The 14,156-nt window shown below is 49.3% G+C and overlaps 6 protein-coding genes across 6 annotated transcripts; 3 read left to right on the plus strand and 3 right to left on the minus strand.

Annotated features, from left to right (window-relative positions):
• Positions 1–616: 616 nt before the first annotated feature.
• Positions 617–1,867, plus strand: N7537_009384 (lipoate synthase; the record flags this gene model as incomplete). The annotated part of the gene is made up of 1 exon (XM_056900438.1): positions 617–1,867. One exon carries the CDS (start codon positions 617–619, stop codon positions 1,865–1,867), a length of 1,251 nt encoding a protein of 416 aa, XP_056749106.1.
• A 681-nt stretch (positions 1,868–2,548) lies between these two features.
• On the minus strand, positions 2,549–4,064 carry N7537_009385 (phosphoserine phosphatase SerB; the record flags this gene model as incomplete). Its single annotated transcript, XM_056900439.1, has 3 exons — positions 2,549–2,872; positions 2,928–3,185; positions 3,243–4,064. 3 exons carry the CDS (start codon positions 4,062–4,064, stop codon positions 2,549–2,551), a joined length of 1,404 nt encoding a protein of 467 aa, XP_056749107.1.
• Positions 4,065–5,036: 972 nt separating this feature from the next.
• met16 (phosphoadenylyl-sulfate reductase (thioredoxin)) lies at positions 5,037–6,052 on the plus strand (the record flags this gene model as incomplete). Its single annotated transcript, XM_056900440.1, has 2 exons — positions 5,037–5,239; positions 5,307–6,052. Exons 1-2 carry the CDS (start codon positions 5,053–5,055, stop codon positions 6,050–6,052), a joined length of 933 nt encoding a protein of 310 aa, XP_056749108.1. The 5' UTR covers positions 5,037–5,052.
• A 926-nt stretch (positions 6,053–6,978) lies between these two features.
• N7537_009387 (zinc finger MYND domain-containing protein) lies at positions 6,979–7,653 on the minus strand (the record flags this gene model as incomplete). Its single annotated transcript, XM_056900441.1, has 1 exon — positions 6,979–7,653. The coding sequence occupies one exon, from the start codon at positions 7,651–7,653 to the stop codon at positions 6,979–6,981; it is 675 nt and encodes a 224-aa protein (XP_056749109.1).
• A 966-nt stretch (positions 7,654–8,619) lies between these two features.
• Positions 8,620–9,915, minus strand: N7537_009388 (putative aminotransferase; the record flags this gene model as incomplete). Its single annotated transcript, XM_056900442.1, has 1 exon — positions 8,620–9,915. One exon carries the CDS (start codon positions 9,913–9,915, stop codon positions 8,620–8,622), a length of 1,296 nt encoding a protein of 431 aa, XP_056749110.1.
• Positions 9,916–11,637: 1,722 nt separating this feature from the next.
• Positions 11,638–13,940, plus strand: N7537_009389 (uncharacterized protein; the record flags this gene model as incomplete). Its single annotated transcript, XM_056900443.1, has 5 exons — positions 11,638–11,721; positions 11,782–11,885; positions 11,946–12,738; positions 12,796–13,418; positions 13,487–13,940. The coding sequence occupies 5 exons, from the start codon at positions 11,638–11,640 to the stop codon at positions 13,938–13,940; spliced, it is 2,058 nt and encodes a 685-aa protein (XP_056749111.1).
• Between the last annotated feature and the right edge of the window lie 216 nt (positions 13,941–14,156).

Genomic DNA, 14,156 nt, shown 5'->3' on the forward strand with positions numbered 1-14,156 from the left:
CTTTGTTATCTCCTTTCATATCTTTCTCCCTACCCTTACTCGCTCTGATCCTTGAGTTCTCTTTCTCCTATTTGTTTACGTATGCTCTCTTTCTCTATCTCATGTCCTTCTATTCTATTTTGCCTTTTTTTTTCATACCCTTGCATCGCGCGGTCCTTGGAACTTTGTTTGGTAAATCTTTGCGTTGGGGGTCAAGCACCTATAGTTCGTGTTTCAGTAGCATAGCAACCATAATAATAATGGCATAATCAACCAGCATTCAAAGCTCCGATCATACATAGAAAAGTTCTCTCAAATTCTATGCCTTTCAACGCCTTTTCATTTTCCCATATAATACTGAGAAGAGGGAAAGACATGAAGAAGATATCGTAGTCTTTATTTCCAATACAACGTCAAGTTTAGAGGTCACATACGCGATAGACCTTTCTTGTAGTGTCATAAGCATTATTCCAACTTCAAACGTCACTTTGTTGTTTTATTGCCAATCGACATACAATACTTTCCCGTCCGATTTAATGCGGCGAAATGGCTTAGTCATACTTTTCCGCGGGATCCTCTGCCCAGACAAACTCCAGTTCGGCTTTCTCCGATTTCACATAGCATATACTCACACATCATGGCAGCTCCAACCAGAAGTCTACGACGCCTGTCGTCTTTCAGAACCACCATATCCCCAGCCTCGACAGTAATTGCTCCCATCGGCCGCCGAAGCTATGCCACAACCGACTCCTCATCCGCCACGAACACACCAGGAACCACACGGCGGAGAGCAACAAAGTTCCAGGATAAGCTGAATGCTGGACCCTCATTCTCAGACTTTGTTTCAGGAGGTCAAGATGAAGCTCTCGACCCATCGGAAGCCTACGCCCTTAAGACCGCGCTTGTCGGCCCCGCCGGCCGCAAGAAGGAAATGACTCGTTTGCCCGAATGGCTGAAGACTCCCATCCCAGACTCAAAGAACTTCCAGCGTCTAAAGAAGGATTTGAGAGGATTGAACCTGCACACCGTCTGCGAGGAGGCCCGATGCCCCAACATCTCCGACTGCTGGGGCGGCAGCGACAAGTCCTCCGCCACAGCGACAATCATGTTGATGGGTGATACCTGCACGCGCGGGTGCCGCTTCTGCAGTGTCAAGACATCCCGCACGCCTTCCCCGCTCGACCCGCATGAACCCGAGAATACCGCCGAGGCCATCTCCCGCTGGAGCTTGGGATACGTGGTGCTGACGAGTGTGGACCGTGACGATCTGGTAGACGGCGGCGCGCGCCACTTCGCGGAGACAGTTATCAAAATCAAACAGAAGAAGCCGAGTATGTTGGTCGAGTGTTTGACCGGTGACTTCCGCGGTGACACCGAGATGGCGGCAGTGGTTGCGCGGTCTGGACTAGACGTCTATGCGCACAATGTTGAGACTGTTGAGGAGCTTACGCCCTTTGTCCGTGACCGCCGCGCCACGTTCCAGCAGTCTATTCGTGTGCTTGATGCTGCGAAGAAAGCTGTTCCGGATCTTGTTACGAAGACTTCGCTCATGCTCGGTCTCGGTGAGACGGATGACCAGCTCTGGGATGCCTTACGCCAGCTCCGCGCTGTCAATGTCGACGTCGTCACTTTTGGTCAATACATGCGCCCTACGAAGCGTCACATGGCTGTCCATGAATACGTGACCCCCGATCGCTTCGAGCTGTGGCGCCAGCGTGCCCTTGATATGGGCTTCTTGTACTGTGCCTCGGGCCCCTTGGTGCGAAGCAGTTACAAGGCTGGCGAGGCCTTCATCGAGAACGTTCTCAAGAAGCGTCGTGCTGACTCTGCCACCGCTGAGCGCACTGTCGATCAGAGCGTTGCTGCCACTGACGAGGCTACCCAGTGAGGTGTCTTGCATTTGAACAAAGATCCTATTCAAATACCTAAATAAACCTGTTTTCTTGTCCTCTGACTACATACACATGTCACTAACCTCTTGGCGCTATTTTTCTTGCATCTTTCTGGGTTGTCGGTTTTGGGGGTTTTATAAAGGGGATTTTTCGCTGGTTTTGTCATTTCAACAGTCCCAACATTTCAACACAGGAATTGTACTTTGTATCATCATTGAAGTCGTTCGTGGCCTATTCCTGTTTGTTCCTAATTCCAAGTTGCACTAGAAATTAATTCAGTGCTGCTTTTCTCATATCACGTCTCAAAATGTCATAGATCATGGTCTGAGCCTGCTCCGTTCCCCAATCCAACTACATCCCGCCTCCAAGGTGAACCCGCCACACGTAGGAATATTGACAAAATCCACACGCTATACAATGATTCCATGCTCTGCCCTACGCCCTACCCAGCACAGCCATATACTCTGTTAAAATGTAAGGACCGACATAAACTCCATAACTCTTCAACACAAGGAAATCTCCAAGTCGAGCCCTGCAACCAGCTGTGGACGCCGTTCCGGGCTACACTTTTTGGAGGGGTATATGTAATCCAAGAAGTTAGATCTGAGGGCAAGATTCACACACAAGTGCATACTCTACTCAAAACTAGCGCATCGCCTGTTTAGGTACTCAAGGGCTTATTGCGCGTCAGAGGTCAGCTCTGCGATGTCCTCGTTGTCCATGCCGAGAAGGTAGAGGACATCGACAAGGCTCTCGCCGTTGATGCGGACGGGAGCCTCCAACTGGACCTTGGACTTAGCGCGCCAGGCGACGCCAAGGCCTGCAGCGTGGAGCATGAGGAGATCGTTGGCGCCATCGCCGACAGCCAGTGTTTGCGAAAGGGGGATGCCGTGCTCGGCAGCGATGGACTTGAGGAGAGTGCGCTTGTGCGCGGCGTCGACGATGGGGTAGGATGGCACTAATTTCCCGGTCAGGGTCTGGGTAGCCTCGTCGATTTCGAGCTGGGTAAAAGGTCAGATCGGAGGAGCAAAATAATATGATACAGGAGATGCTTACGTGGTTGGCAATGGCAATGTCGATACCGAGCTGCTCGGCGAGCCACTCGGCGAGCGGCTGGAATCCGCCGCTCACCACGGCGATCTTGTAGCCCAGAGTCTTCAATGCGCGGCAGAGCTCACGGGCGCCCTTGGCGATTTTCAGAACGGACTTGAGCTTCTCGAAGACATCTGATGAGACGCCGTTGAGAAGACCAACGCGTTCCTTCAATGACGCGGTAAAGTCTAGTTCGCCGTTCATGGCGCGTTCAGTAATTTCCTGCGTTCATGTTAGTCACTGGTATAGAAGTTTGAAGACTTGACAGGAAGAACTTACAGAAACCTCCTTCTCAACACCGATGAACTTGGCGATTTCGTCAATGCACTCATTGTCAATCAAGGTGCTATCCATATCGAAAACAGCCAGGCGCTTGTGCCGACGGAAGACGCTCTCCTTTTGCAAGACAACCTCGACATTCCACTCGCGCTCAAAGCGCCAAATGCTCTCATGCTTGCGCAGATCTGGGAACGAGAGATACTCCGGATTTGGTGGGGGGGAGAATGTGACCTCTACGACACGGGGGTGTTCGTCGCGGTCAAGACAGCGGTGCGAGGTGTTCATGCGCTGGTAGGGAGTTGGGAGGGTTTCCAAGATCTGAAGGAAGTTGGTCAAGCACAGCTGAGAGACGTATGGGCCGTACAGGTGATCCAGTGGCTCCGGCTCCGGAGCAGGCGGCTCCCGCGGGAACTTATCCATGTCTTCTGTCGGGGCAGAGCCTTCGGGCACCTTGGGAGTTGGGAGCCTGTCGCCTGGGGCATTCTGGGGCCCTGAGTCGGGGTGGAAGTGGGGGTGAACGGGGTTGTTAGATTTGTAGTAGATGGTCGCGACGATTTGCGACGTGCCGGTTGGAAGAGGGTTTGCTTGGTGGTTGAAAATGCTGTGAATGATGCCGCTGTCAGTGACCCTCTCCGGGTCTGGCTTGATTGGATTCGAGCTAAGGACCAGGTGATCGTCCACCTGGTGAGCCAGAACCTCGCCGATGGTTTGACTGATTGAGTTGATTGGAGCCATCGGCTTGTACTGCTGGTGGTCCTGCAGGAATGAACTGCTGCGCATTTGGCCGAGGGATGGCCTCGTGGTGCGGGTAGAATCTGGCATAGTGAACTACTAGCGAAGGGATCTGGTAGAGACTTATTTGCGAGTCGAAGCTATCTTGAGAGATCCCACACTTCCGAAGATCACAAAAGACTTGCGCCGATCGGCACGCGGGACTCGGTCCCCACCAATTCACGTGATGTCGGCACCCTCTCACGTGTGCTACCGCCTGGCAGAATCGATAATGAGGCTGATAGAGATGGACAACATCCGGGAATAAGATGAGCTCAATTTTGCGACAAGCACCTCCTCCAGATCCATCATGACTTCAGAGTATGACGATTCTATTCATGAATATAACAATACATTGTCTAATCGATGTACTCCGTACATAGTATGACAACCAAGGTTCCCCTATCGGGTATGTCCAGGTTTATTGGTGATTAAGAAACCTGCTAATTATATGATGTAGGAAGATCCACCCCTTGGAAGAATACTCCCAATGATCGGAGTTATTTATCATCGACCGGGTTGGTCAGCGTCAATTACCAATATCTGGGGGGGGGTAACCCTTCCAAGGTTGGTATCAATAAGCTACGACCCTAAATAATCACATTCTATGCCATTCTGTCCAAGAATGGGCAGAATCGACTTCGATATTCTCCTGGTCTGACCCTACAACGCCCTGTCATGACCACACCGCCTTCTAGAAATGACATTGTCTCTACTTTGGGAAGGCGGTGAGACAAACGAATTTGAGCACGCAATCGCCAACGATGGCGTGCTTGGGTGGTTTTCATTCCCCACTCTGGCGACTGACCAATTGAATCATTGTCTCGTCAAAATGAAGAATATCGGAAGAAGAGTATGCGAGAAACGGATCCCCGGATGATGTGATTGCCCTTGCTGTTCTTATATTCTCGCCCCGATTGTCCTCTGGAATTTTGTTCTTCATACTTCCACCCTTCAATCTCTTCATACATATAATACTCCAATATCTTCTCCGTCAAGGTCATCTCTGTGCCATCTATACCATATACCACCTTACACTATGCCGGCCAAGATGCCCAACAACTACTCTTCAGAGATGGAGGGCATTGACAACCATGATGCTATGACCGAGTCAGGCTATGTCAGTGCTGGCTCTGGCTCTAGCGAGGAATATGTCCCCGAGATTGTTTTTACCAAGCCCCATCTTCAGTTCCTCAACCGCCAGTTGCAATTCCTTGAGCCCCAAGGTTCGTACTGATGATATCCACAATGACCCCTCTTTCCGAAGACCCTTTATCTGACTCCTCCTTATAGAGATCTTGAAATGGTGCATTACTTCGCTTCCCCATCTCTTCCAGACCACTGCCTTTGGTCTCACAGGTCTTGTCACCTTGGACATGCTGTCAAAGCTGGAGGTGCCTCGTCCCCAGATGGTTGATCTCATCTTCCTCGATACTCTGTACCACTTCGATGAGACCATGTCCCTGGTCGACCGTGTGCGTCGCAAGTACCCCAACAACAATGTGCACATCTATAAGCCCGCTGGTGTCGACACCACTGCCGAATTCGAAGCTAAGTACGGCACCAAGCTCTGGGAGGTCGACGACCAACTCTACGACTGGGTCGCCAAGGTTGAGCCCGCTCAGCGTGCCTACCGTGAGATGAATGTGCACGCCGTTCTTACTGGCCGTCGCCGCAGCCAAGGTGGCAAGCGTGGTGACCTCGACATCATCGAAGTCGACGAGGCCGGCCTCATCAAGATCAACCCCATGGCCAACTGGTCTTTTGACCAAGTCAAGCAGTACGTTAAGGAGAACGATGTTCCCTATAACGAGCTCCTCGACCGTGGTTATAAGAGCATTGGTGACTGGCACTCTACCCAACCCGTTGCTGAGGGAGAGGACGAGCGGTCTGGTCGCTGGAAGGGACAGCAGAAGACTGAGTGTGGTATTCACAATCCTCGGTCCAAGTACGCCCAGTACTTGATGGAGATGGAGCTCAAGCGTCAAGAGGAGGCTCTCTCACAGGCTTTGCACACCCAGTTGACGCCTGCTGTCTGATCTTTTCTTTTGACTCCTTCCACCGCATACCCCTCGGCGTTCCTCCTGTGATACCTCTCTGTTTTTTCCTCTGTTTTTCAAGCGGTTTCTTCTTCTCTAGAGATGGTACAAAAAGTACTCTTTGCATTCATATCCTCCCTGCACAGGGAGTCGAGTTTAGTTCTCAGGCCCACTATGGCAATTGTTTGAGACATGATAATGATATTCATATGATAAATGAAATAAAAAATTCATATTATTAGAATCCACTCCATTTCCATACATGTAAATATGTTGCAATAGCTCAAAAATCCTTTTTGGTCCTTTCATTTGTGTTGGCAGGGACAGTCACGTGTGGTGCCAACCCTAGTTTTCTCCCGATCCTCAGGCACCATGGCATCACCGCTGATCTACACAACAGATACCTGAATAGTGATTGGATAGTATTTTATCTTTCAAACATCTAGGCGACTTAGTTACATGGCGACAGAAAGTAGAAAACATGCCACTAAAACATACCGCTGGCACCATCAAATCTAATGATCTTATGTAATCCATCGCATTTTCTAACCTGAGTCTCTTTGTATATTTAAGTAAACGCTTAATGCCTTTATTTCGCGGAATAGGATAATAAAGAGAGCGGCTCACACGATATGTTGTCAAAGGTAGTCATTCTACTAGTAACTCCAAGTACGACTGCGAGTCGGAGTGTCACTAACACAGAACTTATTGCGACCTACAATACCGCGAAAGGCTCCAATATTTAGTAGATTGGCGGATACAAAACCCGCTTGATACAGAGGGTGGCTGTTGTTGAATTGTGTATATGCGAAGTGTAAAGACTTGATGTCGAGTTGACTGACCGCGCCACGTTGGATATCAAAAGAATTGATTCCAAATATCGTAGATCGATATAAACAGAAAAAAATACTAAGGAGCCTCCAAACTCAATAATAAATATCAGCCGCACATTCCAGTCCGTGAGCCTCAGCGTTCGCGCTTTGACATTCCATTGAGCAATATGAAACTTGCAAGCACCGAGTACATGGATGCAGGGGCTTATCCATCGACGGAGTAAACCCACAATTCTCACAGGTCATCTCAACATTCTCGACACCGCTATCTGGGAGATCATACATAGCCATAGCTTCCACTAGGGCCCTGCTCCACTTCGTCCAGCACGCCTCGGCAATGCGAAGCTCTTCAGCGGTAGTGACCGCAACGTCACACAGCTCGCGTCTGATGCCAATTGCCTGGCACCTACGGGAAACAGCTTGCGCGAGGCTCTCATCGGTTGTACTCCAGGTAAACGGCGCGAATGGTTCCATGTTGCTCCCCATCTGAGGAATTGGGCCCGGCTCATCGAATCGGTTGACGAATGCCTCCAATAGCAAAGGTACAATGATTTTGGCCTGGTCTTCAGGCGACAGAGGGGAGATTCGGGACCGGCCCTCGCATTCATGGTGGCTGTTGTATGGATTTGCGAAGAACACAGCTTCGCCTGGGACTCCGGGTAGAGCCTTCACGGCGAAATGGTAATGGTTGCGTCTTCCGGATGCATCCCGCTCCGGGCGCTGGAGAGCATTGAAGCTCTGTAATTGCAAGGTAGTAACACTTTCCATTGTTGTGATAATGGCGAAAAAAGGAAGCCGATGATGTTTCGAATTCTCCGAATTTTGTTGCGTTCAATTAGCTTGGATGATGATCCACAGGTGGAAAGTCTTGGCGCTCCGCGGACGAACTGCCATCTTTCATGCTTCATCTTTACTTTTGAGAGCCTGTCTCACTTGAAAGGCTGCAAAGACGTCCTGAAATTTTGGCATCACGATGTGGTTAAGTCGTCAAATGGTCCCTAATATTGACAGGGACACATATCAGGCGCTAATCCTGCACCACTCATTGGGCGCCTCTAGGTGAGGATCAACTTGGAACATCGAGGACGTGCTTATTGAGTATATGCTACTTATTCTCGTATTGACTGCCGGTGCTGTTTTATCCTCTCCCTGTCCCTATTTCTACCAGCTATTGCTCGGTCAGCATAAGCGACTTCTGAGATTCAAACGCCGAAAGGCAAGTAGCGGTGATCCTTAGGGGAACACCGCGATCAGCCCTTCCCTGCCTGTGGGGTTAGGCATAACCACACCTTCTACAACTTCAATACCTGCTTCCAGCCTCTCAGTACCGGCTACAAGCCCTTCAGTGGTTACTGCTAGTTCTTCCCCGACCACTGTGGGTGCCACACAGTTACAAAGCGGTAAGCTGTAGCGTCCCTCTCGCCCTCTGCAGGCTCCTCGCCCACACCCTCTATAAGCGCGAGCCAGGGCATCGACCCATGAAATCGCGCCTGCGAAGTAGCTGAGGATCGGGGGCCAGAGTTGATGACATATTATGCAAAAAGAAATTCTGGGACTCGGACGGTCACTGCACCTACACGGGCACGGCGCTCGATGCGGCAATTGAACGAGGCCATACGGAGATTATGGAAATGCTAGCCAAAGTAGAGGCCTAGGTTTGATTTAACACTTTGAATCAACAATCCCGATCCAACTAATGCATGATTATTTTGTGGTAATGGCATGAGACTATTCCTATTCCTCAAGTGCCGCGCTTATCCTTTCCAAGGCCACACTCAAATGGTCATGGCCCTGAGTAAACACAATTCGGAACCAGCCATCCTTCTCCGATCCGAACAAAAACCCGCTGGCCAAAAAGACCTTCTTTTGCAAAAGACGCTGCATGACCCGTTCCCCAATATCCTCACTCTCATCCCCTGGGTGAAGCTCGCGGTACCTCTTTCCCAGGTTCATCCAGACGAAGAATGCCGCATTGCATCCTGTTGCATATTCAATTCCGTGGTCTTTCAGATAGTTCGCCGTGTATGCATAGGATTCTGAGAGCAACTTCTGATTTTGCTGAATATACCGAGTGGTGAATTCAAAGTCTTCAAGCATGAGAGAAGTCAAGTGATCTGTGATTCCAGAAGCATAAGAATAAAGCGCCGGGCCCACCAACGCCGCATGAACATCACGGTTGGCCTGAGAAATGATGACACCGAGTCGGATGCCGTTTGCGCCAAAGTCTTTGCTCATACCCCAGAGGACATGAACCAAACAAGGGTCAATGATCCCAGTCAGATCGATAGAGAGGGCAGATTCGAATTTGACAGGTGGTGGGGATTCATCGACAGTATTTTCAAAGACAGAAAGCGCATAGATTTCATCACTGATGAAATGGATTTGGTATTTCTGACAGAGGCGCATCAACTTAATGAGCACATCCCTGGAATAGCATCGTCCGAGTGGATTATGAGGATGGGCTAGCATCAAAGCCTTGACTTTCTTTCCGGTTGTTCGATGGAACTCCAGCAATGCTTCTTCGTACTTATCCACGCCGCCGAGGCCGAGAGGATCGTGTTCTCCGAAACTGACAGGGACAACGGGGCTCCGCGAACGCAGCGAGATATCAGGAATGAACATGCCGTAGTACGGCCTTCCTAGCAGGATTCCCTCGCCGGGATCAGCGAATGTCCACACAACATGCTCGACTGCAGACGAGACACCATTGGTCGCCATGACATGACTCGGCTCGAGAGGCGTGACTGGCTTCAGATTGTGGTTCAAGAAGGCGGCGATGGAGGCCTTCAATCTGAAAGAGCCGCATCCGCCGTCGTTGTATGTGAGGTACTTTGCCGGTAGCTCGAGCTTCCTGTTGATAAATTTTAAGAGCTCGGAGTGCATCAGGGTGTTCTCTGCTACGCCCACGTTGACATATCCGTTGGGGTTTGTGGATGGGTCCCACAGGTCCTTCATCACGTCCCACATGGGATTCTCGGATCCAGCGTCGACGACATCTTGTGCCCGGCGGGAGAGAAATGATTGACTCATTTTGGAGATTGTCTCGGGAAGAGTTTTCACAGGTTGAAAACAAGGCCGAGTGAGTGAGTGTAGAGGATGAGTTGAAAGCAATCGGTAAAATTAAGTTCTTCCGATATCCATAGGGTCGGTTTCTATCGGCCGGATATGGTAAGTCTGCGTATCTCCATGTGGGGAGCTACCTTGATATCGATTGTCATACCCGAAGGGCGTGTACAAAGTGGGTCCCATTGTATGCCAGCAAGGTATCACGTCCTGTTCACCCTCATTTCATAGAAAACTCGTATTCCGGGGTGCCAGGGCCCCGGGGTGAACTCCATCTACATATACACCAGATTTTATGCGTGAGGTGGCTTTCCCTTTTTTAGTGCTCATCCCTTGCCGCTTTTTGGTCACTGAGTAAAGCTGAGCACTCTTGGTATTATATAATCATTAACCGTCCCCGGCCGGGGGTACAGTGAACATCACCTGACCTCTATGTAAGCTGGATCAGAGGCTAGTTAAGTCAGCGGCTCACCTCACCTGATAACTAAAATGCACCCTTGAACGTTGTCTCAACGTGGCGGTATATCCTAATTGTTTCTCCTTTAGCTGAAAGTGAAATTGCATAGTAGAGTCACATTTATGTATTAGGATTACTATTTTGCGGCTATGCCTTTATTTAACTCGTCTCATCGAGTCTTACATCCATGATACTGTCTAGACCTCCGCAGAGCCCATAAAGCCCAAAGCCTAGCCCAACCCAACCCGCAAATGGGTTGGGGGTTTGGACCCGGTCCTTAGGCCCATCGAAGGGCTAGGGCTTGTACCTCGAGCCCACTGTGGGTTAATGGGGCCCCAAATAATACAAACATAGTTACCGAGAATTTGGATGCTAAGATAAGTTGAACCCCCCTTTTAGGATTAATTAAATTACCTCTGTTTTACGTCCGTTTCTTACCCTAATACCTAAGGTAATATTTTATTAAATTTAATGATTTAAAATCAATTACTAGTATTCTCTCTGTATCACGTAAAAAGATACGAGAAAACGCGTTAATCTTAAAGTTTCAAAATTATAGAGGTTCACTAGAAAGTAGTGGTACTTCCCTAGAAAACCTAGATATATATCTAATATCAAAATATTAACATTCACCTTTTCGGTTATATCTCGACCCTTACCAATCGGATTTTGTTTAAAATTAACATACCTACTTATAGTATTCCCTTTATTCTAAATCCGAAATTTGAACTTTATACGATTAGTGGAAGGTCGTAATACAACGATTACAGAGTCCGCTTTATCAGCGCTTGCATGGGTTTTTATGGGAGCCCAACCCACGGTGGGCTGTAGGTTGGGCCATGGGCCTAGGGTCCAGGCCCATTTATGGGCTTTGCGGAGGTCTAATACTGTCTCTATATACTCCGTTGCGGGAAATATCCAGCCTCAATTCTTAGCTCTACAATATCTAGGGATATCTCAAAGCCCCCCAATTGAATGGATTGTAAATACAGTTCGGCGTCTTATTCTGATTTTTGTTTTTCTAAGAGTTCCCCAAGCTGTTTGGAAGACGGCCATGAAGAGAGCCCAATAGCAAGACCTTCGGACCTCGTGTGCCGAGCCCCGACTGTCGCTGTTAAACCCATCACCATTCATTCATCACTTATCACCTCTAAGTTTGTCATTTACTCTGCTTCAATTTATCTCTTTCTCCTTTTCTATTGTAATCGGTTTTATTTTAAGTGCTTCTCATCATGCAAGAGAGCAGGAAGCGCTCCCGTCTCAGCCCCGAGGTTGACTCCACAACACCTGCCTGCAATCAGTGCCGGTCGCGTAAGGTGAGCGTTCTTACCAACAGAGTAGCTATATGGATCATGTAGTAATGCATTCCCCTTCAGATTCGATGCGATCGTATAAAGCCAGAATGCTCAACCTGTCGCAAAGCTGGTGTCCTCTGCGACTTTTCTGCCTCGTTCAAAAGGACGAATCCGGCAAAGCAACTGTACAACCCACCACGATAGCTTTATTCTTATACGAAGAGGAAAAAGACTAACTCATACAGGGCACAAGACTTCTCGTCAGTCCTCGGCCGGTTGGACCATGTAGATCGATCGCTGATCCACCTGTCTCAACAAGTTGAATCGTTGACCGCAACGTCTACTTCCAGGGAAGAGCCATTCCTCCTGCCGAGTACCCAAGAAAAACCTGGGCCATACACCAATCAGGGGAAAGCGAGCTCGAACACAAGTCCAATAAGACAGGTTTTCTCGACGGAGGAGAGTAGCGAGCATCTGTACAGCTATCCTGCCGCTTTGTGTTTATTCCGCTCCTCACAGAAGTTGCTCAAGGCAACCCTTTATACCAAGTCTCCGTCGCTCAGCGGTCCCTTAGCGGAAATTTCGCAAAATAGTGACCTACGGCCATCGCTAATACATCACTGTGAGACTTTTCCGTTTCGAAAAAGGTGTACTGATAGGCTCAGTGCTGGCGATCAACGGCCTATCTCGGCACCTCCTCAGGATGTCGTGTATTCCTTGCTCGATCGATATCTCAATCACATAAACTTCTTTGTGCCAGTGTTTGAGGCTGATGATTTATATGCCGCCATCCGAGAATGTTTCCAATGTGATGGCCCTCCCATCAACCCTGCCTGGCTGGTGTGTTTGAACAGCATTGTTCTGCTGACGTTACAGCTGGATGCCCAAGTGGCCCGGAGATCTGGCTTCAAAATTAACCCGTGGAGCAATAGTTCGCAGGTAATTTCCGACGCCTTTAACAACTGCTGTCGAGCCCTCGGCGACCCGCACGCGCTGTCGCAGCCAACAGTCGTCAACATTCAGGCTCGCATCATGCTGGTAAGAGAGACACTCCTATAGGTAAATCATAAGCATAGTTGTGTTAAAATTTTGCAGGCGCTGGTGACACGAGAGTTCTTTATCACTACGGCATTTGAAAGGGCTTGCTACTCAGCTTGTCAACTTGCGCGGTCGATGGGCCTTCACCGGTCCGTGGGGATGGATGAGAGCGCGCTACAAGCCCGCGAGCGACTCTATTGGATCCTATACGACATGGACAAGACCCGGGTTTTCCTCCGTGGTAATTCTCCCGATCTACATTTCTTTGACTCCGAGTTTCAGCCCCGTCTATCTACCTCGGACATCTCCCCCGAGATGCATCTCCATGCCATCGCATCACATATGATGACTGTCTGGGAGGAAATCTACATTGGCCTATACTCAGCAAGAGCGGTACGCTCAGGAGCGAATTACCGCAAAGATCAAGTGCATCGGTTGCAACGTCTTTGTGATGAGTCTCTACTTTTAATTCCTCCACTGCGGTCCCACAACCCCGGCCTACGTCTGATGCAGCTGGAGGTAAAATATTGCTATCATGTCAGCAAAAGTTTGATTCACCGTTGTGATCAGAAGGCCGAGAGACGGCAGATCACGCACGATCATGCCGTTTCGGCCCTTCAAATTATGACTGATGTGTTCGAGGAGCCTGTGACCCCAAGCAGCTGCCTTGTCCTGAGCCGGTAAGTGTCCTCGCCCTTCCCCCCAAAGTGCCAAATCCAGACCACTCACGCTGATAAATTGTTGACAGGATGTTCCAAAATTACCCACTAATTGGATTCCACGACCTGTGTGTACGATATCTCACAGGAGATGGTGTGGTCGATTCTGCGGCCATAATTCCACGAATAATGAACCTTCGTCATCAATTGGGCTCCATAGATCATCAGGAAGTATCCAGCGCATATGTGACGAAGCTTCATCAGGGGGTCACTTGGTGCACCGACTTAATTAGCATGGTTTTCGACGCAGGGCAGAGTTGGCAGCCCGCCCCATTCCTGCTGACCCCGTCGGCGACCAATGATTCCAGTGATCCCCAAAAATCTGCGCCGGTCTGTTATGGCTCTGCAACTGAGTGGCTGGAAGATGAGGATAATCTAACCCCGGAGCAACCATATCCCCTCGGATCGTTTCCATCGCCGGATTACTTCTTCGACCCTGCACTTCTTGAATCTTTGCTCATGGAAGGACATTTCGCCTCGTAGAATACAGGTTTTATGATAAATTATAATTGCATTTCTTTATCTTTATTAATTATGACGCTCGCCTAGCTATGAAAGCTGTGCTATATCCGAACCGTCATATAGTCGATAGCACTACACACACCCCCGCTTTCCAACACTCAAGACCCGGCAATACTGCGACTAAATACATATCACAGACCTCGCATGAGGTTTTAAAGACCACACAAAATCGGGATG

Source organism: Penicillium hordei (genome assembly GCF_028827395.1).
Source record: "Penicillium hordei strain IBT 12815 chromosome Unknown utg000005l_segment0_segment0, whole genome shotgun sequence".
NCBI lineage: Eukaryota > Fungi > Ascomycota > Eurotiomycetes > Eurotiales > Aspergillaceae > Penicillium > Penicillium hordei.